General features: G+C 41.2%; 1 protein-coding gene across 1 annotated transcript in view; it reads left to right on the forward strand.

Moving 5' to 3' along the window:
• The window catches only part of LOC126266916 (STING ER exit protein), a 38,424-nt gene that overhangs the window by 3,930 nt on the left and 11,443 nt on the right, over positions 1–23,051 (forward strand). Inside the window, exon 2 of the mRNA XM_049971601.1 lies at positions 16,653–16,809. Coding sequence (XP_049827558.1) covers positions 16,653–16,809 — 157 coding nt within the window. The remainder of the gene's footprint in view (positions 1–16,652; positions 16,810–23,051) is intronic.

The raw sequence follows: 23,051 nt of genomic DNA on the forward strand, positions 1-23,051 counted from the left end.
TGTTAGTAATCAATTTGCTGTTGATTTTTTTAAATGTAGGCTCATCAGCTTGCAACCTGTTATTTCTTCTTTGAAAACTGTGTAGAAGTTCCTAGTGTTATTCAGTCTAAAATTTGTAGCTATTTCCTCTAATCGTTTGTTGTCATATTTCTGTTTCTCTGCTTGAATAATTTTTAGTGTCTGTTTTCTGAATGGGAATGTGTTCCAGTTTCTTTCCTTTTTGCAGGAGTTCCATTTTCTCCAAGCAGGTAGTCTATGCTCTGTCACTTCATCACATGTCTTATTCCACCACCTCTGTTTCTGTCTCTCTGTGTGGTTGTTGTAGTTCGTTCACTGTTTCTATGATTGCTTCGGTAATTGCATGCCAGTTTCTCACCTTCTTTGCATGAATTCATTTCTGTTGTCTGACAGAAACTTTGTGTCAATTCTATGGACTTTTTAAATTTTGGGGTTGAAATTTGGCTTTTATTTTTGTTAAAAAGTGGTACAAATCGATGCCTATTCCTCTTCTGACCTGTACGTTCATGATTTCTCTATGGATTTGTTTGGTTATTGCCACAAGATCCAGTTGATAAGAGCCTAAATGTTTATTAGGGAAAGACCACGTCTTCTTTCTCCTTTGTAATTTCCTGAAAAAGTTTGACATTAGTTTTAAGTCAAATTGTCTGCATAACTTGATGCCTTTCTCCATTCTTATTGGTGTGTTTATGTGCAGGAATATTGCCGATCTGTGCGTTGAAGTCTCCTATGCATAGTTGTACATAGTGCTTTGGTGTTTCATTTTCTAGTGTCTCCTAAAATTGTTTGAATTTTTCTGGATTTTTTCTGTTGTCATTGTTGGTAGGTGCAGTGCATTTTTGATGGTATAGCCCTTGTTTGCTGGTCTAAATGAGAGAAGTGAGATTTGCTGTGATGAGGATGCAAAATTCATTGTAGATTCTGTTTGACCATTAAAGCTGTTCAAAGCCTAGTGATGTTCTGTTTATTCTTTGTGGTCAGTTTTCCTTTATAGATCCAGTAGCCCTCTGATTCAAATGCATTCTCATCCCCGTATCTGTTTTCCTGAAGTGCTATTATGAGTATGTTGCGTCTGTTTAACGCATTTGTCAATTGTTTAAGTTATCCAGTCTTGAGTAGGGTTTTGATGTTCAATGTGTGTAGCAGATGTTTCTTCTTAGGCCATATGCGAAGAGTTCTAGGAAGCTCCAACTCTTCCTTACACGGCATTCTAGGCTCACCAGAATCTGAAGACCTAGTTACAACACTATTTCCAGCGATGAAGGATTGTTTACCTACTGGAGTACTTTCCTGTCCAGCGTGTACCATCATGTCTTGGTTGAAAGTAAATTAGGAACATGTTTGCCCCTCCATGTGATGTTACATCTGTGATCAAATTGTCGGATGGGCCTTAAGAGGCCACCCAATATAGGAACAGACACCTTTATTAGCTGACCACTTTTGTAAAAGATGCTATCAATTTTTGCAGCCACTGTCAACATGTAGGGAGACACTTGTCGCAAGTCAGGCACGATTTTTGTTCTGCTTTTTGGGTTGCCTCTTCCGCTAGATCTGCCGTACTAAGGTCCTTCGTCTCCTCCTTTACTACTGTTGAAGTATCATAGTCAGGAGAAAATGATTCGTCCACCTTCTTTGCTGTTCAGATTAATATTTTCATTAAATCTATATTTGATGTTAACAAATTTCTTTTCTTGTCATTGCCAATCTATGTTTTATAATCTCTCTACTTCTGCCATCATCAGTTATTCTTCTGCCCAAATAACAAAACTCATCTGCTCTAAGTTTCTTGCTTCCTAATCTAATTCCCTCAGCAACGGCTGATTTAATTCAACTACATTCCATTATCTTTGTTTCGCTTTTGGTGATGTTCACCTTAATATTCATTTTGAGGCACTGTTCTTTCCATTCAGCTGCTCTTCCAAGTTCTTTGCATCTCTGGCAAAATTACAATGCCATTGGTAAACCTAAAGTTTTTATTTGTTCTCACTGACATTTACTTCCTGCTCCAAATTTTTGTTTTTGTTTCCTTTACTGTTTGCTCCATGTACATATTGAATAACACTGGTGATAGGCTACAACCCTGTCTCATTCCCTTCTCAACTACTGCTTCCCTTTCATGCCCCTCGACTCTGATAACTGCTGTCTTGTTTCTGTATAAGTTGTAAATAGACTTTTGCTCCCTGTATTTTACCCCTACTGCCTTTAGAATTTCAAAGAGAGTATTCCACTCAACATTGTTAAAAGCTTTCTCTAAATCTACAGTTGATATAAATGTAGGCTTGCCTTTCCTTAACCTATCTTCTAAGATAAATCGTAGTGTCAGTATTGCCTCGTGTGTTCCTACATTTCTCCAGAAGCCAAACTGTTCATCCCCAAGGTCAACTTCTACTAGTTTTTCCATTCTTCTATTAAGAATTCGTATTAGTACTTTATGCAATCACTACTTATTAAACTGATAGTTCAGTAGTATTCACACCTGTCAGCACCTGATTTCTTTGGAAGTGGAATTATTACATTGTCCTTGAAGTCTGGGGGAATTTCGCCAGTCTCATACATATTGCATGAAATGTGGAAGAGTTTCATTATGGGTGGCTCTCCCACGGCTGTCAGTAATTCTGATGGGATATGTACTCCCAGAGCTGTGTTTCAACCATCTCCCTTGCAGAAGCCTTCTATATATGCCTTCCACCTTTCAGCGTTCTCTTCTTTGCTTAGAACCAGTTTACCATCTGAGCCCTTGATATTCATACAGCTGCCTCTCTTTTCCCCCTAAGGCCTCTTTAATTTTCCTCTAGGTATCTATCTTTGCCCTAGTGAAATGTACTTCTAAATCCATACATTTGTCCTCTTGCCGTTCCTGTTTATCCATTTTCCACTTCCTGTCTCATGTGTTAGATATTAGTATTCCCTTTTGCCTGCTTCACCTGCTGCATGTTTATATTTTCTCCTTTTATAATGTAAGTCAGTATCTCTTGCGTTATCTGAGAATTTCTGTTAGGTCTTGTCTTTTTAACTATTTGATCCTCTCTTGTCTTGAAGCTTCCTGGCAGATTAAAACTCAAATTCGGGACCTTTGCCTTTCATGGGTAGAGCAGTAGAACACTTGCCCATGAAAACATTAAAACTGAACAAAGCCTAATGGAGTTCTTAAACAGATTCTGTACAGTACAATTGGAACCGGACACTGTCTCAGGGTGGTGACCTGTTCCAGAAGTGGGCATGTGCCAACAAAAGATATCTTGAATTTGACAGAACTCATTTCCATAGTGCTGATAATGTATTTCATGGGATTCAGTATATTATTGATGATGGTATGTGCATTTTTCTGCAAAAGTTGATGCCACTGCCAATCATTATTGCTGGCAAAATAGAAGTCTAGGCTCCTTAGCACCTCATTTTTGAACCTCTGGAAAGTCTATGTAGCAATGTACAGGTCATTATACATGTAGGGGAGTTTAAATAGTTCAAACAGTGTTGTGATAGCCATTTTGGGTGTAACCTCAGAGTGCTACAAGGATATGGTTGTAGACCTCGACAAGATCCAGTATGGGAAATATAGTACGAATGACAAGTGAAATCTGCAGTAGGTCACATCGGGTAGCAGTTGGGAATCATTCAAGTATTTATTGCTCTGTAATCACTGCACAGCCATCACCCAACTGAGTGATTTCCCTAAATCGCTCCAGGCAAATGCCGGGATGGTTCCTTTAAAAAAAGGGCACGGCCGTCTTCCTTCCCCGTCCTTCCCTAATCCGATGAGACCGATGACCTCGCTGTCTGGTCTCCTTCCCCAAACCAACCAACCAACGATCCAACTGACTTATTTGTAACCAAGTGCAGCAGCAGTCCCCATGTGCTTTCTGTCAGCCATGTCAACTTTTTGGGACCAAGACACTGTTTTTGAGAGAAGACACGGAGGCCTGCTGCAGTCCATGTATCATGTATGGTGCACAGTTGAGTGGCATGGGGCGGGGGAGGGGGGGGGGTTGATCTGACACACCAACTGGACATGTAATACATGGAAATTCCATTAATAGGTGAGAGAATCCTGTGAGAAAATGCACACACAACACTGCACTGAACCAGCTGACCAATCATTTGTACTGAAGTTGTTCTGTCCAGGACACAACTATGCTGCACAAGTCAAGGTGCCTCTGAGGAAAGACACCTTATGAATCAGCAGAAGAGGCCAAGCCAACTGCATTCCTTCCATACTGTGGAGCAACTACTGGCAAGATAGAATGTGTGCTTAAGAAACATGAACGGATACCAGTGTTCTAGCCCACCTCCAAGATGAGAGAGATGTTATGCCCAGTTAAAGACAACATAGGTCTTAGAGTTCCTGGCATGTATGTTATCCCCTGTGAATGTGGGAGAATTTACATAAGCCAAACTATTCCCACTGTTGTTGAGCAATGTGCTGAGCATTCATTCCAATTAAACCAAAGTAACATGAGAAGTCGGCCTGGCTGAAAACTGCCTAGAAAATGAACATAAAATACAGTTTGAAAAGATGAGACTTTTGGCTCAAACAACTTCGTGTTGGGATTCTGTTACAAAAGAAGCTACTGAAATTAGAATATACAGCAGCAATTTTAACAGACTTAAGTGGTTAGTAGGGCATTGGGGCAGGCTTTGGACATTGAACATTGAGTGAAAGCAAAGACAGAGGCTTGATGCTTGTGGGGACATGGGAGCAGCAGTTTCAAATGTGGTACTGGTCCCTTGAACCATCTGACGCCACTCAGTTCTGCAGCGGGACAGAGATTCTAAGAGCTGCCCATATCGCCTTCTGTGCATACGTCACTCAAGCCCTCTCTAGAATGTTCCAGATGCTGCAATTGCCTCTATATAAGCAGAACACCTTGTCAGCTTTGGCAGTCAGTGATTTTAACTCTTGGTGACAATGGTGGATACAGCTATTGAAAGCTAGAGCGTTTTATTCAAAGTTGTGTGATTTGAAAACCAAAAGATTTTATTGAAGCATGCAACTGTGGAAGACTCAGAGGACACAAGTCAAGTATAGGTCCAGATCTATAATTGGGTGAGGGACATCACTGATGATAAAGGTCCACCCCAGAGCTCTTTGCCAGCTAATGTCAGATTTAATGTCATGCAGTTGCAGGCTGCTAGGGGGACCCATTTGCTGTAATGAGATCAGAGCTGTTGCATCATCTCAGCTGCCACAAAAGAACCCGAAATATTACAAATACATCAAAGCCTTTGTAGACAAAAAAACTGCAGCTTGCTGGCTTTTTCCGTCATCACTCGGCATGGTTGTTGTTGGCAGAGTTGCTGTTTCTGGCAGGATCACCCTTAAATCACAAGGGGCTGCCACTTGAGTTCCTCAACCAGAAGCACGATAATCTGCATCGACATACTGTGCATTCATGATAGAAACATTCCTCCCATTCCAGTATGGTTGAAGATAGTCCACTGCCACATGTGTGAGAAGTGTTGCATTCAGTTTTCCTGTGGGCTGTAGTGGGCATCTCTATCCTTTATGCACTCTGAAAGCTGCAACCTGGTGAATGACTTCATGGAGCCAATGTCAAGTTTCCATAGTGTCCTTACATGACATGCAACATGGTGAACACCTGTGTAGCTTCACCCTCTAAAATTGTCTGCAATTTCTGCAAGCTAATTCCACTGCAGGTCAAGTATCATTGACAGTAAGACAGGGTCATTTCTAACAAGTGCAATATCTGTACGGAGTGATGGATTTGTCAAGCACTTCTAAACGTGCCACTAAGTCCATTGTTGTTGTTGTCGTCTTCAGTCCTGAGACTAGTTTGATGCAGCTCTCCATGCTACTCTACCCTGTGCAAGCTTCTTCGTCTCCCAATACGTACTGCAGCCTACATCCTTCTGAATCTATTTAGTGTATTTATCTCTTGATCTTCTTCTACAATTTTTACCCTCCACACTGCCCTCCAATACTAAATTGGTGATCCCTTGATGCCTCAGAACATGTCCAACCAACCAATCCCTTCTTCTTGTCAAGTTGTGCCACAAACTCCTCTTCTCCTATTCAGTACCTCCTCATTAGTTATGTGATCTACCCATCTAATCTTCAGCATTCTTCTGTAACACCACATTTCGAAAGCTTCTATTCTCTTCTTGTCTAAATTATTTATCGTCTATGTTTCACTTCCATACATGGCTACACTCCACACAAATACTTTCAGAAACAACTTCCTGACACTTAAATCTATACTCGATGTTAACAAATTTCTCTTCTTCAGAAACACTTTCATTGCCATTGCCAGTCTACATCTTATATCCTCTCTACTTCGACCATCATCAGTTATTTTGCTCCCCAAATAGCAAAACTCCTTTACTACTTTAAGTGTTTCATTTCCTAATCTAATTCTCAGCATTACCCGACTTAATTCGACTACATTCTATTATCCTCGTTTTGCTTTTGTTGATGTTCATCTTGTATCCTCCTTTCAAGACGCTATCCATTCCGTTCAACTGCTCTTCCAAGTCCTTTGCTGTCTCTGACAGAATTAGAATGTCATCGGCGAACCTCAAAGTTTTTATTTCTTCTCCATGAATTTTAATACCTACTCCAAATTTTTCTTTTGTTTCTTTTACTGCTTGCTTAATATACAGATTGAATAACATCGGGGAGAGACTACAACCCTGTGTCACTCCCTTCCCAACCACTGCTTCCCTTTCATGTCCCTTGACTAAGTCCATATGGTGCAGGAATGAAGATAGTTTTCTATCTCCCAGCCTCTCCTTGTGCATCAGCTGCTGCAGCTGTTTCATGTGTTGATGATAGCACACAATCAATTTTCTCAGTTAATTGAATTTTTTCTGTTCCTGTGAGTTTTTTGATCACATTGTTCACACGGTAGTGCTGCAGCAATATTTTCTGCTGCTCCTGGTACTTAACAGACTGCCTGCTGATTTCTGTCTCAGATATTTTGGTGATGTTTGTCTGATGATTTTACTGGCGTTTCATCAGGACGAGTGGCTGGCATTTTCAAAGCTTCACCCTCCATAGCTGGTGGTGAACTGGAGCCCAGTTCGTGACTGCAGACTATATGTATCTGGCACGCCAACATCCGAGGGCTTCTGCGTGGTCATTTCTGGTATGGTTCTCCTCTTGCTATCTGCAATGGTTGTTCGTTGCAGCAAGGGAAGCCAGGATCCATTTACCTTAAAGGTTTTTTCTTTCTTGTTGAAGCTATTCCTGTGTTTTTGTATTTCTGTAACTTCTCTGAACAAGCGGGTGTGATAGTGCCTCTGCAGAAAATTTTACTACATGGTCAGTCTCACATAGTGCATACTCTGCAACAGCCGATATCTCCACCTGCCCCAGCTTGCAATGTCGCATGCTCTGCAACAGCCGATATCTCCACCTGCCCCAGCTTGCAATGTCGCTTATGTTCTTCGATACTGGTGTTGATTGATCATCCAGTCTTTCCAACACAAACTTTTCCTCATATGCATGGTATGCGGTATATTCCCATCATTACAGTGGGTCCTTTTCTCCTTTGCAGATCTAATACAATCTTTGATTTTTCTTCTTCTTCTTCTTCTTCTTCTTCTTATTATTATTATTATTATTATTATTTTTAATAGTCTTTATGCCGTGTTTGCGCAATATATGGCTGATTCTGTCCATCACTCTGTGAATGTATGGCAGAAAGGCCGTACCTGACACTTCCTTTTCTGATTTGTCTCTTCGCTGAGTGTTTGGGTCTATTACACTTCTAATATAGCTTGTGAAGTACCCATTGCTCCTCAGAACACTTTCCAGGCGTTGCATTTTGTGTCTCAGGTGCTTGATGCCTCTTTTGTGGTTCGGGGGAGGGGGGTTGATAAGTTTGTGCAGGTATTGGTGTCCCCCCCCCGTGGGTTCGGGGGTAAGAATAGGCCCACGGTATTCCTGCCTGTCGTAAGAGGTGACTAAAAGGAGTCTCAAACGTTTTGGCCTTGTGAGATGGTCCCCTAACGGGTTTGACCTCCATCCTTCTAAATTTTCCGAAGAGTGAGCCAATGGGGAAGGGCGCCTTACAAGGAGCGATGTGTCCATCATGCATTACCATCTCTAGCCAGGTTTGTCGTCGTCGCTTAGCAGTCCCACTCACCTACCATCTCTTGGGCATGGATTTGTTCTTGGGTGTAGTTTATTGCAGTCTGCTATGCTGTGTCGTTTTATGCGCCAATGACGATATTGGACTACATCACCTGAAATCCAGCACGGTAGCCAGTCCGTTGTGGTAGGGCCGCCATGTACCCTGTTGGTTGTAGCCCCCTGACTACACAGGGATCGCTCTGCTGATGCCAGCGCCGTTAACTCCCCACGTATGCCAAGGAGTAGATGCCTATCTCCTTGGGGCATTGGGACTCCCGGCAATGGCCATCCTGCCAGGTGGTCGTTGCTGAGGCTGGGTGGCGCCCGTGGGGAGGGCCCTTGGTCGGAGTAGGTGGCATCAGGGCGGATGACCCGCAATGAAGCGTGGTACATCATCTCTTGCTGGCGGCCAGCCGCCAGCAGTCTCTATGTGTTCCAGGACTCAATACAACGCAACTACATATGACCCCAAATCGTTCCCCTCCCTGGCTACACCATGGGAGGAACGAAAGACTAAGGATGCCAGCGAACCATACTCGCCCCGCTACCTGGTGTGTACGAGAGCTGATGGTGAATCCTTTACGTCCATGAAGCCTCAGTTCTTCGTCGAGCACTTAGAGGACAAGTTCGGGGAGGTGGAGGGCTTGTCCAAAATGCGCTCGGGCTCGGTTTTGATCAAATCGGCGTCCTCCGCCCAGTCCCACCGGTTACTCGATTGTAACAAGCTGGGGGATGTTCCGGTTACAATCACGCCCCATAAGAGTCTTAATATGGTCCAGGGCATAATATTCCATCGGGACCTTCTATTGCAGTCCGATGACGAGCTTCGCGCCAATTTAGACCGGCGAGGTGTTCACTTCGTCCGGCGCGTACATCGTGGTCCGAGGGATAAGCAGGTTGCCACCGGTGCCTTCATCTTGGCCTTCGAGGGTGATACCTTACCTGAGAAGGTCAAGTTGATGGTCTATCGTTGTGGCGTCAAGCCATATATCCCTCCCCCGATGCGGTGCTTTAAGTGCTGGAAGTATGGGCATATGTCTTCCCGCTGTACTTCCAGCCTCACATGTCGAGATTGTGGACGCCCATCACATCCCAATATTCCATGTGCTCTGCCTCCCATCTGTGTAAACTGCGGAGAGCACCACTCGCCTTGCTCACCGGACTGCAGGATCTTCCAGAAAGAGCGCAAAATCATGGAGTATAAGACCCTGGACCGCCTGACATACACTGAGGCCAGGCAGAAGTTCGAACGCCTCCATCCTGTTCGAATGACTGCCTCTTACGCCGCGGCTACTACTGTTATGGCCCCATTAGCTCTCCCTCAGACTGCCACCTCTCAGAGCCGGAATGCTACACCTGCCCCCTTGATGGTGGGGGGCACTTCACTCCCTGCTGCTCCTGCACTACCTGCCTCAGGAGCAGCAACCCCCCCAACCATCGGGGGCATCAGTCCCCACTTCTAAGCTGGGGAAGCCTCAAACTTCCCCGGCTCGAATAGCACGGAAAGGGTCCCTTGGGTCCCTTCCTTCCCAGGTTTCCGCCTCTGGGAAGGGTGACGTCAGCCAATGGAAGAAAAGCAGACCAGCGGCTGGTCGCAGGGCTTCCCGCTCCTCCTCCGTCCCGGAGACTGACTCGCTGGAGCCCTCCCAGCCAATGAAACCCAAGGACCAGAGAGACAAGACGAAGAAGAAGACCTCTAAGGCCAAGGACCACGCGGTGGCATCCACCCCACTGCTCCCTACAGGCTCTGCGTCCGAGGATAAGGTGGAGATCCGGGCGTCCGCTGAGGACCTGGATCTCGCCGGACCCTCGGACAACATGGAAGCAGATTGTACTGGTCCTCCATCGGTGGCAGCAGGTGACCCAGTGGCGTGATCTGCCTCCTCGGCCCCTTCACGCCTTTTTCGGACATGGACAAAGCGATACTCCAGTGGAACTGCAGCGCTTTTTTCCACCACCTTGCTGAGCTTCGCCAACTCATCAGCAGTCACCCTTTCCTCTGCATTGCCCTACAGGAAACTTGGTTTCCGGCAATGCGGACCCCTGCCCTACGTGGGTATCGGGGTTATTACAAGAACCGGGCAGCTTATGAGAGAGTATCTGGTGGAGTCTGCGTCTACATCCTTAACTCTGTCTACAGCGAATGTGTACCTCTTCACACACCTTTAGAGGCTGTCGCTGTAAGGATGTGGACGCCTCAGCCTATTACTGTCTGCAGTTTGTATCTTCCGCCAGATGGTGATGTCTCGCGTCATGTGTTGGCTGCATTGATAGCACAACTGCCTCCTCCTTTTGTGTTACTGGGCGACCTTAACGCCCATAACCCCCTGTGGGGTAGCGCCGCGATTACTGGCCGGGGTAGAGATGTCGAGACTCTTCTCTCGCAGCTTGACCTGTGCCTCTTAAACACGGGAGAGCCGACACATTTCAGCGTAGTCCGTGGCACATTTTCGGCCATCGACCTTTCTATATGCAGCCCCGGACTTTCACCATCCATCCACTGGAGTGTCCGTGACGACTTATGTGATCCCCCCATCTAATCTTCAGCATTCTTCTGTAGCACCACATTTCGAAAGCTTCTATTCTCTTCTTGTCCAAACTATTTATCATCCATGTTTCACTTCCATACATGGCTACACTCCATACAAATACTTTCAGAAATGTCTTCCGGACACTTAAATCTATACTCGATGTTAAGAAATTTGTCTTCTTCAGAAACGCTTTCGATGCCATTGCCAGTCTACATTTTATATCCTCTCTACTTCGACCATCATCAGTTATTTTGCTCCCCAAATAGCAAAACTCCTTTACTACTTTAAGTGTCTCATTTCCTAATCTAATACCCTCAACATCACCCGACTTAATTCGACTACATCCCATTACCCTAGTTTTGCTTTTGTTGATGTTCATCTTATATCCTCCTTTCAAGACACTATCAATTCCTTTCAAGACACTATCCATTCTGTTCATCTGCTCTTCCAAGTCCTTTGATTTCTCTGACAGAATTACAATGTCATCGGCAAACCTCAAAGTTTTTATTTCTTCTCCATGGATTTTAATACCTACTCTGAGTTTTTCTTTTGTTTCCTTCACTGCTTGTTCAATATACAGATTGAATAACATCGGGGAGAGGCTACAACCCTGTCTCACTCCCTTCTCAACCACTGCTTCCCTTTCATGTTCCTCGACTCTTATAACTGCCACCTGGTTTCAGTACAAATTGTAAATAGCCTTTCGCTCCCTGTATTTTACCCCTGCTACCTTCATAATTTGAAAGAGAGTATTCCAATCAACATTGTCAAAAGCTTTCTCTAAGTCTACAAATGCTAGAAATGTAGGTTTGCCCTTCCTTAATCTAGCTTCTAAGATAAGTCGTATGGTCAGTATTGCCTCACGTGTTCCAACATTTCTATGGAATCCAAACTGATCTTCCCCGAGGTCGGATTCTACTAGTTTTTCCATTTGTCTGTAAAGAATTCGCGTTAGTATTTTGCAGCTGGGACTTATTAAAGTGATAGTTCGGTAATTTTCACATCTGTCAACACCTGCTTTCTTTGGGATTGGAATTATTATATTCTTCTTGAAGTCTGAGGGTATTTCGCCTGTCTCATACATCTTGCTCACCAGATGGTAGAGTTTTGTCAGGACTGGCTCTCCCAAGGCCTCCAGTAGTTCCAATGGAATGTTGTCGACTCCGGGGGCCTTGTTTCGACTCAGGTCTTTCAGTGCTCTGTCAAACTCTTCACGCAGTATCGTATCTCCCATTTCATCTTCATCTACATCCTCTTCCATTTCCATAATATTGTCCTCAAGTACATCGCCCTTGTATAGACCCTCTATATGCTCCGTCCACCTTTCTGCTTTCCCTTCTTTGCTTAGAACTGGGTTTCCATCTGAGCTCTTGATGTTCATACAAGTGGTTCTCTTATCTCCAAAGGTCTCTTTAATTTTCCTGTAGGCAGTATCTATCTTACCCCTAGTGAGATAAGCTTCTACATCCTTACATTTGTCCTCTAGCCATCCCTGCTTAGCCATTTTGCACTTCCTGTCAATCTCATTTTTGAGACGTTTGTATTCCTTTTTGCCTGCTTCATTTACTGCATTTTTATATTTTCTCTTTTCATCAATTAAATTCAATATTTCTTCTGTTACCCAAGGATTTCTACTAGCCCTCGTCTTTTTATCTACTTGATCCTCTGCTGCCTTCACTACTTCATCCCTCAAAGCTACCCATTCTTCTTCTACTGTATTTCTTTCCCCCATTCCTGTCAGTTGCTCCCTTATGCTCTCTCTGAAACTCTGTACAACCTCTGGTTCTTTCAGTTTATCCATGTTCCATCACCTTAAATTCCCACCTTTTTGCAGTTTTTTCAGTGAGGCATCAAGGGATCACCAATTTAGTATTGGAGGGTAGTGCAGAAGTGAAAATTGTAGAGGAAGACCAAGAGATGAATACACTAAACAGATTCAGAAGAATGTAGGTTTCAGTAGTTACTCAGAGATGAAGACGCTTGCACAGGATAGAGTAGCGTGAAGAGCTGTGTCAAAGCAGTGTCTGGACTGAAGACCACAACAACAACATGCCAACAAACATGGATTTCAAAATCATCCATCTTGCAAACTCAATTTGCACATTTTTTTATGTGACATTCTGAAAGCTGTACCCAGGTTGATGCTGTATTCCTTGACTTCTGAAAAATCATTTGGCTCTGTACCACACCATACACTAATCCTTAATAACAAAAGGTTTGATCTTGTGGGATACTGAACAAATTTTGTGGCTGGGTTAATTATTTCATGGTAGAGAGAATGCAGCATGTTATTTTTGATGGAAGGTCACCAACAGATGCAGATATAACTTCAGGAATGTCTAAGGGTGTATATTAATAGAAACCAGACTTAAGTAGGTGATACAGTAATTTATTATAAAATACTCCCTGAAAAAGTTGCAGTAATATTCAGTTGCATCTAGATAAATATGTCGAGTGACACAAAGTCTGGCAACTTTTAAATGTTCTGTTATGTAACATTTTGCACTTAACAACAGCCAAACCATGTGCTATTTTATGTTTATGATGTCTGTGAGTCACTATTGGAATCTGTCAGCTCATACAAATACCTGGGTGGAATAATATGAAATGCAGTTATTATATTTGCTTAGTCATAGGTAAATCAGGTGGTAGGCTTCGATCTTATGGTAGGATACTGGGAAATGCAATGAGTCTTACAAGGGAGACTGTCTGGAAAAAGAGTTGTATGACCTGTCCTAAACTGCTGTTCAGGTGTCTGGGACTTGTACCAAATATCATTTGTGGGGACTTCAATGTTGATTACCTGAAAGAGTGAAATAGGAAGAATGACCTTGTAGTATTACTCAGTTGTTTCAATTTGAGCTCCATCATTGATTTTCCTACTCGGATAACAAAGAACAGCAGTACATTGATAGATAACTTTTTTATAGACCAAGATAAGTTTAAGGACATAAATGCTTATCCTATTGAGAATGGTCTTTCATATCATGGTGCACAGCTAGTTACAGTACATAACATAGCTCCATGCAGTATATCAAATCAGACTTTCAAAGCAGTCCGTTCAATTAACAATATAAATATTGCAAACTTTAGGGAAAGCCTACAGCAGCTAGACTGGGATGAAGTGTATAAGAAACCCAATGCAAACTTGAAATATAACTTATTTCATGATTTTTTTAAGGGTATTTGAAAATTGTTTTCCCAAGAAAATAGTTAAACATAATTCCAAAAAACATATAAAAAACCTTGGCTAACTAAAGGAATAAGAATATCTTGCAACTGTAAAAGAGAACTGTATCTAACAGCAAGAGGGAGTACTGACCCCGAAATTGTTCAATATTATAAAAACTATTGTGCAGTATTAGGAAAAGTTATTAAAAAGTCCAGAAGCATATGTATCATGTCTGAGATCAGTAACTCTGATAATAAAATTAAAGCAATTTGGAATATTATTGAAAGGGAAACAGGGCAACCAAGAGCACGGGAAGACTTTAGTGCCATAAAACTGAATGACAAGTGTACTAACAATCAGAAATTGAAAATATTTTCAATAATCATTTTTTAAATGTTGTGGAGAAAATAGGATCTAGATCTTCACAAGAAGAGGTAAGGCTACTAATAGAAGAGGCCATACCTGTGCAGTTTGAAACAACTGTAATTCCACCAACCTCTCCCTCTGAAATCAGTAAAATAATATACTCACTGAAAAGTAAAAGCTCTTAGGGACTTGATGGCATTTCCAGCAAGGTACTTAAAGCTTGTTCCCCACATATAAGTAGGATTCTCAGCCTCGGAGCAGGATGTTTTCCCCGATAGACTGAAATATGCCATTATAAAACCATTGCATAAAAAGGGGGATACGTCGGATGTCAAAAACTACCACCCAATCTCTCTTCTGACAGCTCCATCAAAAAATTTTGAGAAAGTAATGTATTCAAGAGTAGCCTCCCATATTTGTAAAAATAAAGTACTAACAAAATGTCAGTTTGGTTTTCAGAAAGGCTTTTCAACATAAAAGGCTATATACGCTTTCACTGATCAAATATTAAATGCTCTGAATAACCAGACATCACCCATGGGTATTTTTTGTGATCTCTCAAAGGCCTTTGATTGTGTAAATCATGGAATTCTTTTAGATAAGCTAAATCATTATGGTTTGAGTGGGGCAGTGCACCAATGGTTTAATTCATATTTAACTGGAAGAATGCAGAAAGTTGAAATAAGTGGTTCATGTAATGTTAAAACAACAGCTGATTCCTCAAACTGGGAGGCTATCAAGTACGGAGTCCCACAGGGTTCAGTCGTAGGTGCTTTACTGTTCTCGATATACATTAATGACTTACCGTTCCACATTGATGAAGATGCAAAGTTAGTTCTTTTTGCTGATGATACAAGTATAGTAATAACACCCAAAAACCAAGAACTAAGTGATGTAATTGTAAATGATGTTTTTCACAAAATTATCAAGTGGTTCTCAGCAAATGGACACTAAAATTTTGATAAAACACAGTATATATAGTTCCGTGCAGTAAATGGCACAACTCCAGTAATAAATATAGACTTTAAACAGAAGTATGTAGCTAAGGTAGTATTTTCAAAATTTGTAGGTGTGTCCATTGATGAGAGGTTAAACTGGAGGCAACATATTGATGGTCTGCTGAAACGTCTGAGTTCAGCTATGTATGCTATTAGGGTTACTGCAAATTTTGGTGATAAGAATCTCAGTAAATTAGCTTACAGTGCCTACTTTCATTCACTGCTTTCGTATGGCATCATATTCTGGGGTAATTCATCGTTGAGTAGAAAAGTATTCATTGCTCAAAAACGTGTAATCAGAATAATCGCTGGAGCCCACCCACGGTCATTGTGCAGACATCTATTTAAGGATCTAGAGATCCTGACAGTATATATATTCACTTATTAAATTTGTTGTTAATAATCCAACCCAGTTCAAAAGTAATAGCAGTGTGCATAGCTATAACACCAGGAGAAAGATATAAATTAAGGGGGGGGGGGGGGGGGGAATCATCAACTTAAACATTAGTGTCATGCAATATTTTGTGTAATGTAATATCTTGTACAGACATCTTTTATTAACCTGATACGTTCCACATCATTACGAAGTGTCATATTCATGATCTATGGAACAAGTATTAATCTAATCTAGGGCTGATGGTGGTAGGGAATGTTGAACATACTGAAAGATGGGCAGCATGAATGGTGGGAGATTTATTTGATTGATGGGAGAGAGTCATTGATATAATGATAAATTTGAACTGGCAAACACTTGAAGATGACACGAACTGCCCCATGAAAGTACACAAGATGTACAGCCTCCCATGCACACTACAGTGGTGTATGCAGAGAATGGATATGAGTGTAAGTGAAAATTTAAGAATGAAGTGGTGGAAGAAAATTGAGGAAGGAACAAATAATGTGCAGCAGAAAAAAAATCCTGTTTAGGTCTTAATGCGTAAAGAACCACGAAGAGGGCACATTCCTTTTTATGAATTTCAAGGTGGTTTTGTGAAAGAAGAAAACAAATAAATTCCATAGTGTCATCATTAGTACACCATGTATTTTTAACAGGGCAGTGTATACTATCAGTGATTAAGTTTTTTATGATGCAGCATGCCAAACAGTTTTCCTGACAGTTGGTATCTAACATGAAAATGTCACTTTTTTATGTTGCTATCAGATCTTTTGTGAGTGTTACTTCAGCAAACATGTCTTGCCTACATTCAGTGTAAGTTTAATTTTTAACTGGCAGTTTTAGATTGTGTAATATGCACCTTCATAAATTTGTAAAGTTTTAAAAGGAAAAACTATAACATGTTATATTATCAGTTGAGTATTATCATAGTAATTTTCAACTTAAGTACTGAAACAAGTTTTACCATTTAGAGTTATTATTCGACTTTACTTTGCTTTTTCACCTTCATCTTTCTTATTTGTGACGTCTTCACTCTGCTAAATATTTTATTTGTTTTTGTTTCAAATTTTGTATGTAGACTGTGCTGTTGAAAAGTTGCCACTGCGAAGAAGAGATGGAGCACGTGTTATAGATGGCAGCAAGCATGCTCACAAGGTGACGTATGATCAAGATGAAACAGTATACTTAAAACGACCTGAAGGAATTGAAAGACAGTTCAGACAGAAATGTAAAAAGTAAGTTAATTTATAAATTAAATCAAAATATGAATGCCAGGTCTTTTTTGTTACAAGAGAGGAGCATCCACTTACCAGATGTTGATACAGAATAGTTGGAGGAAGGCTACAAAGATCATCTCATGGGTAGCTCAGTAGACTCATAATTTGGTGGGGGGGGGGGGGGTGTTCAAATCTCCATCCAGACATCCTGAATTATGTTTCTTGTTGTTTTCGTAAACTGATCCAGGCATACTGTATGGCAGCATTGTTCATTTGTAAAGAACACATCCAATGTCCTTCCCAATCTTTGTTCGGACATTGTGCACAATCTTTAGTGGTTTTGTCACCAAAGAGATGTTAAACTCTGATCTCCCTTCCTTTTTGATTGAAGCAAAAGTGGGAGACTCGCAAATGAAAACAGTTATTTAATTGGTACATTTGGAAAACTTAATTAGTTCCTTTATCAGTAGATCCTCCCATGAACCATGGACCTTGCCGTTGGTGGGGAGGCTTGCGTGCCTCAGTGATACAGATAGCCGTACCGTAGGTGCAACCACAACGGAGGGGTATCTGTTGAGAGGCCAGACAAACGTGTGGTTCCTGAAGATGGGCAGCAGCCTTTTCAGTAGTTGCAGGGGCAACAGTCTGGATGATTGACTGATCTGGCCTTGTAACAATAACCAAAACGGCCTTGCTGTGCTGGTACTGCAAATGGCTAAAAGCAAGGGGAAACTACGGCCGTAATCTTTCCCGAGGGCATGCAGCTTTACTGTATGATTAAATGATGATGGCGTCCTCTTGGCTAAAATATTCCGGAGGTAAAATAGTCCCCCATTCGGATCTCCGGGCGGGGACTACTCAAGAGCATATCATTATCAGGAGAAAGAAAACTGGCATTCTACGGATCGGAGTGTGGAATGTCAGATCCCTCCTTAATCGGACAGGTAGGTTAGAAAATTTTAAAAGGGAAATGGATAGGTTAAAGTTAAATATAGTGGGAATTGGTGAAGTTTGGTGGCCGGAGGAACAAGACTAATGGTCAGGTGACTACAGGGTTATAAACACAAAATCAAATAGGGGTAATGCAGGAGTAGGTTTAATAATGAATAGGAAAATAGGAATGCGGGTAAGCTACTACAAACAGCGTAGTGAATGCATTATTGTGGCCAAGATAGATACAAAGCCCACACCTACTACAGTAGTACAAGTTTATATGCCAACTAGCTCTGCAGATGACGAAGAAATTGAAGAAATGTATGATCAAATAAAAGAAATTATTCAGATAGTGAAGGGTGACGAAAATTTAATAGTCATGGGTGACTGGAATTCGGTGGTAGGAAAAGGGAGAGAAGGAAACATAGTAGGTGAATATGGACTGGGACAAAGAAATGAAAGAGGAAGCCGCCTGGTAGAATTTTGCACAGAGCACAACTTAATAATAGCTAACACTTGGTTCAAGAACCATAAAAGAAGGCTGTATACATGGAAGAAGCCTGGAGATGCTGACAGCTATCAGATAGATCATATAATGCTAAGACAGAGATTTAGGAACCACGTTTTAAATTGTAAGACATTTCCAGGGGCAGATGTGGACTCTGACCACAATCTATTGGTTATGACCTGTAGATTAAAACTAAAGAAACTGCAAAAAGATGGGAATTTAAGGAGATGGGACCTGGATCAACTAAAAGAACCAGAGGTTGTACAGAGTTTCAGGGAGAGCATAAGGGAGCAATTGACAAAAACGGGGGAAAGAAATATGGTAGAAGAAGAATGGGTAGCTTTGAGGGATGAAGTAGTGAAGGCAGCAGAGGATCAAGTAGGTAAAAAGACGAAGGCTAGTAGAAATCCTTGGGTAACAGAAGAAATATTGAATTTAATTGATGAAAGGAGAAAATATAAAAATGCAGTATATAAAGCAGGCAAAAAGGAATACAGATATCTTTAAAAAAATTACATCGACAGGAAGTGCAAAATAGCTAAGCAGGGATGGCTAGAGGACAAATGTAAGGATGTAGAGGCTTATCTCACTAGGGGTAAGATAGATACTACCTACAGGGAAATTAAAGAGACCTTTGGAGATAAGAGAACCACTTGTATGAACACCAAGAGCTCAGATGGAAACCCAGTTCTAAGCAAAGAAGGGAAAGCAGAAAGGTGGAAGGAGTATATAGAGGGTCTATACAAGGGCGATGTACTTGAGGACAATATTATGGAAATAGAAGAGGATGTAGATGAAGATGAAATGGGAGATATGATACTGCGTGAAGAGTTTGACAGAGCAATGAAAGACCTGAGTCGAAACAAGGCCCCCGGAGTAGACAACATTCCATTGGAGCTACTGATGGCCTCGGGAGAGCCAGTCTTGACAAAACTTTACCATCTGTGAGCAAGATGTATGAGACAGGCGAAATACCCTCAGACTTCAAGAAGAATATAATTATTCCAATCCCAAAGAAAGCAGGTGTTGACAGATGTGAAAATTACCAAACTATCAGTGTAATAAGTCCCAGCTGCAAAATACTAACGCGAATTCTTTACAGACGAATGGAAAAACTAGTAGAAGCCGACCTCGGGGAAGATCAGTTTGGATCCCGTGGAAATGTTGGGATACGTGAGGCAATACTGTCCCTACGACTTATCTTAGAAGCTAGATTAAGGAAGGGCAAACCTACATTTCTAGCATTTGTAGACTTAGAGAAAGCTTTTGACAATGTCGATTGGAATACTCTCTTTCAAATTATGAAGGTAGCAGGGGTAAAATACAGGGAGCGAAAGGCTATTCACAATTTGTACAGAAAACAGATGACAGTTATAAGAGTCGAGGGACATGAAAGGGAAGCAGTGGTTGAGAAGGGAGTGAGACAGGGTTGTAGTCTCTCCCCGATGTTATTCAATCTGTATATTGAGCAAGCAGTGAAGGAAACAAAAGAAAAATTCAGAGTAGGTATTAAAATCCATGGAGAAGAAATAAAAACTTTGAGGTTTGCCGATGACATTGTAATTCTGTCAGAGACAGCAAAGGACTTGGAAGAGCAGTTGAATGGAATGGACAGTGTCTTGAAAGGAGGATAAAAGATGAACATCAACAAAAGCAAAACGAGGATAATGGAATGTAGTCGAATAAAGTCGGGTGATGCTGAGGGAATTAGATTAGGAAATGAGACACTTAAAGTAGTAAAGGAAGGATTTTTGCTATTTGGGGAGCAAAATAACTGATGATGGTCGAAGTAGAGAGGATTTAAATGTAGACTGGCAATGGCAAGGAAAGCGTTTCGGAAGAAGAGAAATTTGTTAACATCGAGTATAGATTTAAGTGTCAGGAAGTCGTTTCTGAAAGAATTTGGAGTGTAGCCATGTATGGAAGTGAAACATGGACAATAAATAGTTGGGCAAGAAGAGAATAGAAGCTTTTGAAATGTGGTGCTACAGAAGAATGCTGAAGATTAGGTGGGTAGATCACATAACTAATGAGGAAGTATTGAATAGGATTGGGGAGAAGAGAAGTTTGTGGCACAACTTGACCAGAAGAAGGGACCAGTTGGTAGGACATGTTCTGAGGCATCAAGGGATCACCAATTTAGTATTAGAGGGCAGTGTGGAGGGTAAAATTCGTAGAGGGAGACCAAGAGATGACTACACTAAGCAGATTCAGAAGGATGTAGGTTGCAGTAGGTACTGGGAGATGAAGAAGCTTGCACAAGATAGAGTAGCATGGAGAGCTGCATCAAACCAGTCTCAGGACTGAAGACCACAGCAACATCAATTGATCATAGTTTCAGATAGAAGAGGAATCAGAAATTGTGTGATGCACAGTTGTTGGAGAGAAAGCAAAATCACAAGAAACTCCATTTAAGGGTTGGCACAGAATATCAAAAATAACTTAAAATCAAGCTATGGAAAATATAGAGTTGAAAAATTAGTTAGTTCTTTGTCTCAAATTCTTCAATTCTAAGTCGACCGCTGAATGGTTCTCCTGTGCTGAAATATTGGCAGAGGAGATTAATTGGATTCTACTGCATCCCTTGATTAATTGAGCACTACACTGTGAAAAAATGAAAAATTGTAAATTATACGAATAAAATACGTAGCTTGTTGGACAGTAATAAACATTCTCAAATTTATTACGTATGTGTCACCTTCTTGGACAATATTTGTCTTGTTAAGGAATATGAGGGTGAGCACCACATGATTCAAAACTGAGAGTCCTTGTCCAGTTCACAAGTTTAACGTGTCATCGGCATTCTACACCAAAAATTCCTTAGTAGGCATCTACGTCTATATGGTTACTCTGCAATTCACACTTAAGTGCCTGGCAGAGGGTTCATCGAACCATTTTCATACTATTTCTCTACCATTCCACTCTTGAATGGCACATGGGAAAAAGGAACACCTAAATCTTTCTGTTCGAGCTCTGAGTTGTCTTATTTTATTATGATGATCATTTCTGTCTACGTAGGTGGGTGTCAACAAAATATTTTCGCATTCGGAAGAGAAAGTTGGTGATTGAAATTTCGTAAATATATCTTGCTGCAAAGAAAACTGTCTTTGTTTCAGTGACTGCCACCCCAACTCGCGTATCATATCAGTGATACTCTCACCCCTATTACACGATAACATGAAACGAGCTGCCCTTCTTTGCACTTTTTCGATGTCCTCCGTCAATCCTACCGGGTAAGGATCCCATACCGTGCAACAATATTCCAGCAGAGGACGGACAAGTGTAATGTAGGCTGTCTCTTTAGTGGGTTTGTCGCACCTTCTAAGTGTTCTGCCAACAAAGCGCAGTCCTTTTTTGCCTTCCCCACAGTATTATCTATGTGGTCTTTCCAATTTTAGTTGCTCGTAATTGTAATTCCTAGATATTTAGTCGATCTGACAGCACTTAGATTTGTGCGATTTATCGTATACCCAAAATTTATTGGATTTCTTTTAGTACCCATGTGGATAATGTCGCACTTTTCTTTGTTTAGTGATTATTGCCACTTTTCACACCATACAGAAATTCTCTCTAGATCATTTTGTAATTGGAATTGATTGTTTGATGATTTTACTAGACAGTAAATTACAGCGTCATCTGCAAACAATCTAAGGGGGCTGCTCAAATTATCACCTAGATCATTTATATAAATCAGGAACAGCAGAGGGCCTATGACACTACCTTCCGGAATGCCAGGTACCACTTTTGTTCTACTCAATGATTTACCATCTATCACTATGAAGTGTGACCTCTCTGAGAGGAAATCACAAATCCAGTCACACAACCGAGATGATATTCCATATGTATGCAATTCGATTAATAGTCGCTTGTGAGGAACGGCATTAAAAGCCTTCTGGAAATCTAGAAATATGGAATCGATCCAAGATCCCTTCTCGATAGCACTCATTACTTCATCGGAATAAAGAGCTAGTTGTGTTGCACAAGAACGATATTTTCTGAATCCGTGTTGATTATGTATCAATAAGTCATTTTCTTCCAGATGATTCATAATGTTCAAGTACATGCTCCAAAATCCTACTGCAAATTGAGGTCAGTGATATGGGTCTGTAATTCAATGGGTTACTCCTATTTCCTTTCTTGAATGTTGGTGTGACTTTTGCTACTTTCCAGTCTTTAGGAACAGATCCTTTGTCAAGTGAGCAGTTGTATATGATTGCTAATAAAGGCACTGTTGTGTCTGCATACTCCGAAAGGAACCTGATTGGTATACTATCTGGACCAGAAGACTTGCCTTTCTTAAGTGAACTGAGTTGTTTCGCAACACCTAAGATATCTACTTTTATGTCACTCATGCTAACAGTTGTTCTGGTTTTGAATTATGGAATATTTACTTCATCTTCTTTCATGAAGGAATTATGGTAAACTGTATTTACTAAAGCCACTTTAGTGGCACCATTATCGGTATCATTTCTATCGCTATCGCAGTGATGGTTTGACTGTTTTTGCCACTGGTATACTTTACATATGACCAGAATCTCTGGGTTTTCTACCACATTTTGAGACAATTTTTCATTGTGGAAACTATGAAAAGCATCTCTCATTGATGTGCGCACTAAATTTCGAGCTTCCGTGAAACTTAGGCAGTCTTGGGGATTTTGCGTTCTTCTGAATTTGGCATGTTTTTTCATTGCTTCTGCAACAGTGTTCTGACGTGTTTTGTGTACCATAGTGGATCAGTCCCGTCTCTTATTAACTTATGCAGTTATGCCTGTGACCTATCAAACAATAATTTTAAAACAATTAATAACTCTCTGAAAAA

Source organism: Schistocerca gregaria, chromosome 4 (genome assembly GCF_023897955.1).
Source record: "Schistocerca gregaria isolate iqSchGreg1 chromosome 4, iqSchGreg1.2, whole genome shotgun sequence".
Lineage (NCBI taxonomy): Eukaryota > Metazoa > Arthropoda > Insecta > Orthoptera > Acrididae > Schistocerca > Schistocerca gregaria.